The sequence below is a fragment of the Rhincodon typus genome, unplaced genomic scaffold, assembly GCF_021869965.1.
Source record: "Rhincodon typus isolate 14 unplaced genomic scaffold, sRhiTyp1.1 hic_rhity00000517, whole genome shotgun sequence".
Taxonomy (NCBI): domain Eukaryota; kingdom Metazoa; phylum Chordata; class Chondrichthyes; order Orectolobiformes; family Rhincodontidae; genus Rhincodon; species Rhincodon typus.
This window is the reverse complement of record NW_025966155.1, coordinates 25455-26959: the sequence shown is the minus strand read 5'-3', so window position 1 is coordinate 26959 and position 1505 is coordinate 25455. Positions and strand designations below refer to the sequence as shown.

Genomic DNA, 1505 nt, shown 5'->3' with positions numbered 1-1505 from the left:
CACACTGACACACACACCCTCACTCGCTCACACTCACACTGACACACACCCTCACTCGCTCACACTCACACTGACACACACTCTCGACACCCTCACTCGCTCACACTCACACTGACACACACACCCTCATTCGCTCACACTCACACTGACACACACACGCACGCACACACTCACACTGACACACACACGCACGCACACACTCGCACAAGCAAACACACACACAAACACATACACACACATACACTCACTCACAGACACACACTCCCACTCACCCTGACACACACACTCACCCTGACACGCACACTCACACTGACATACACACACACACACTCACTCACACTCACAAATAAGACATTTTCACTCTTGGAGACTTGGATATAAATGATGCCCCAGTGTGTCAGGTGCAAAATCATCCCTCAGCACTGACCCTCCGACAGTGCCCGCTCCCTCAGCACTGACCCTCCGACAGTGCCCGCTCCCTCAGCACTGACCCTCCGACAGTCCCCGCTCCCTCAGCACTGACCCTCCGACAGTGCGGCTCTCCCTCAGCACTGACCCTCCGACAGTGAGGCGCTCCCTCAGCACTGAACCTCCGACAGTCCCCACTCCCTCAGCACTGACCCTCCGACAGTGCAGCGCTCCCTCAGCACTGATCCTCCGACAGTGCCCACTCCCTCAGCACTGACCCTCCGACAGTGCCCATTCCCTCAGCACTGACCCTCCAGTAGTGTGGGCCGGATTTAAGCTCAGGTTGCTTGTTTAGAGGGGTTGGGTCTGAATCTGATGAAACTGTGGGTCAAGTGTTCCGGGAAGATGACTGCGTACGCTATGGGAGCAAAACTTGGGATCGTGCTGGGCGTCGCGGGGAAGATGGCAGAAAGCCTGTCGCCCTGGATTGGGGGCTGGGGGGTGGGGAACAGGGATGCGAGCCGATGTCCACCCATCCCTTTCTGAGAAATCACTTACATCCACTGCTCTGGAGGTTACCATAGCCAGAGACTGTACACATGGTCCCATCCAATGCACATTCTGTTGGGAGCTGTACTGGCTGAATATAATCGTTAATAATGCAGGGCTCTGCCAGTTTGATCAACATGATGTCGTGGTCCAGGGTGTAATAGTCGTATTTCTCGTGCCAGAAGATGTTCTCCACTTTAATGAACTGCTCCGTCCCCTCGAACTTGCTCCAGTTGGGATCTCCCAATGCAACCACCATCTGACTTGGGCTGTAGGACAGGGACAAGGTACAGAGGATGTTAACTTGCCCCCCACATGAACAACCGCAATTCCCCCCCCACACCCACTCCACATCCCCCCCCGCACACACACATTCATACACACACACTCACACACACACACTCACACTCACACACACACACACACACACACTCACTCACACACACACATTCATACACACACACTCACACACACACACACTCACACACACACATTCATACACACACACTCACACTCACACACACACACATTCATACACACACACTCAC

General features: G+C 54.4%; 1 protein-coding gene across 1 annotated transcript in view; it reads right to left on the bottom strand.

The window, feature by feature from the left end:
- LOC125488348 (trypsin-like) overlaps positions 1-1505 on the bottom strand; it is a 5315-nt gene that overhangs the window by 1482 nt on the left and 2328 nt on the right. Inside the window, exon 3 of the mRNA XM_048621339.1 lies at positions 967-1226. Within this exon, the coding sequence (XP_048477296.1) occupies positions 967-1226 (260 nt within the window). The remainder of the gene's footprint in view (positions 1-966; positions 1227-1505) is intronic.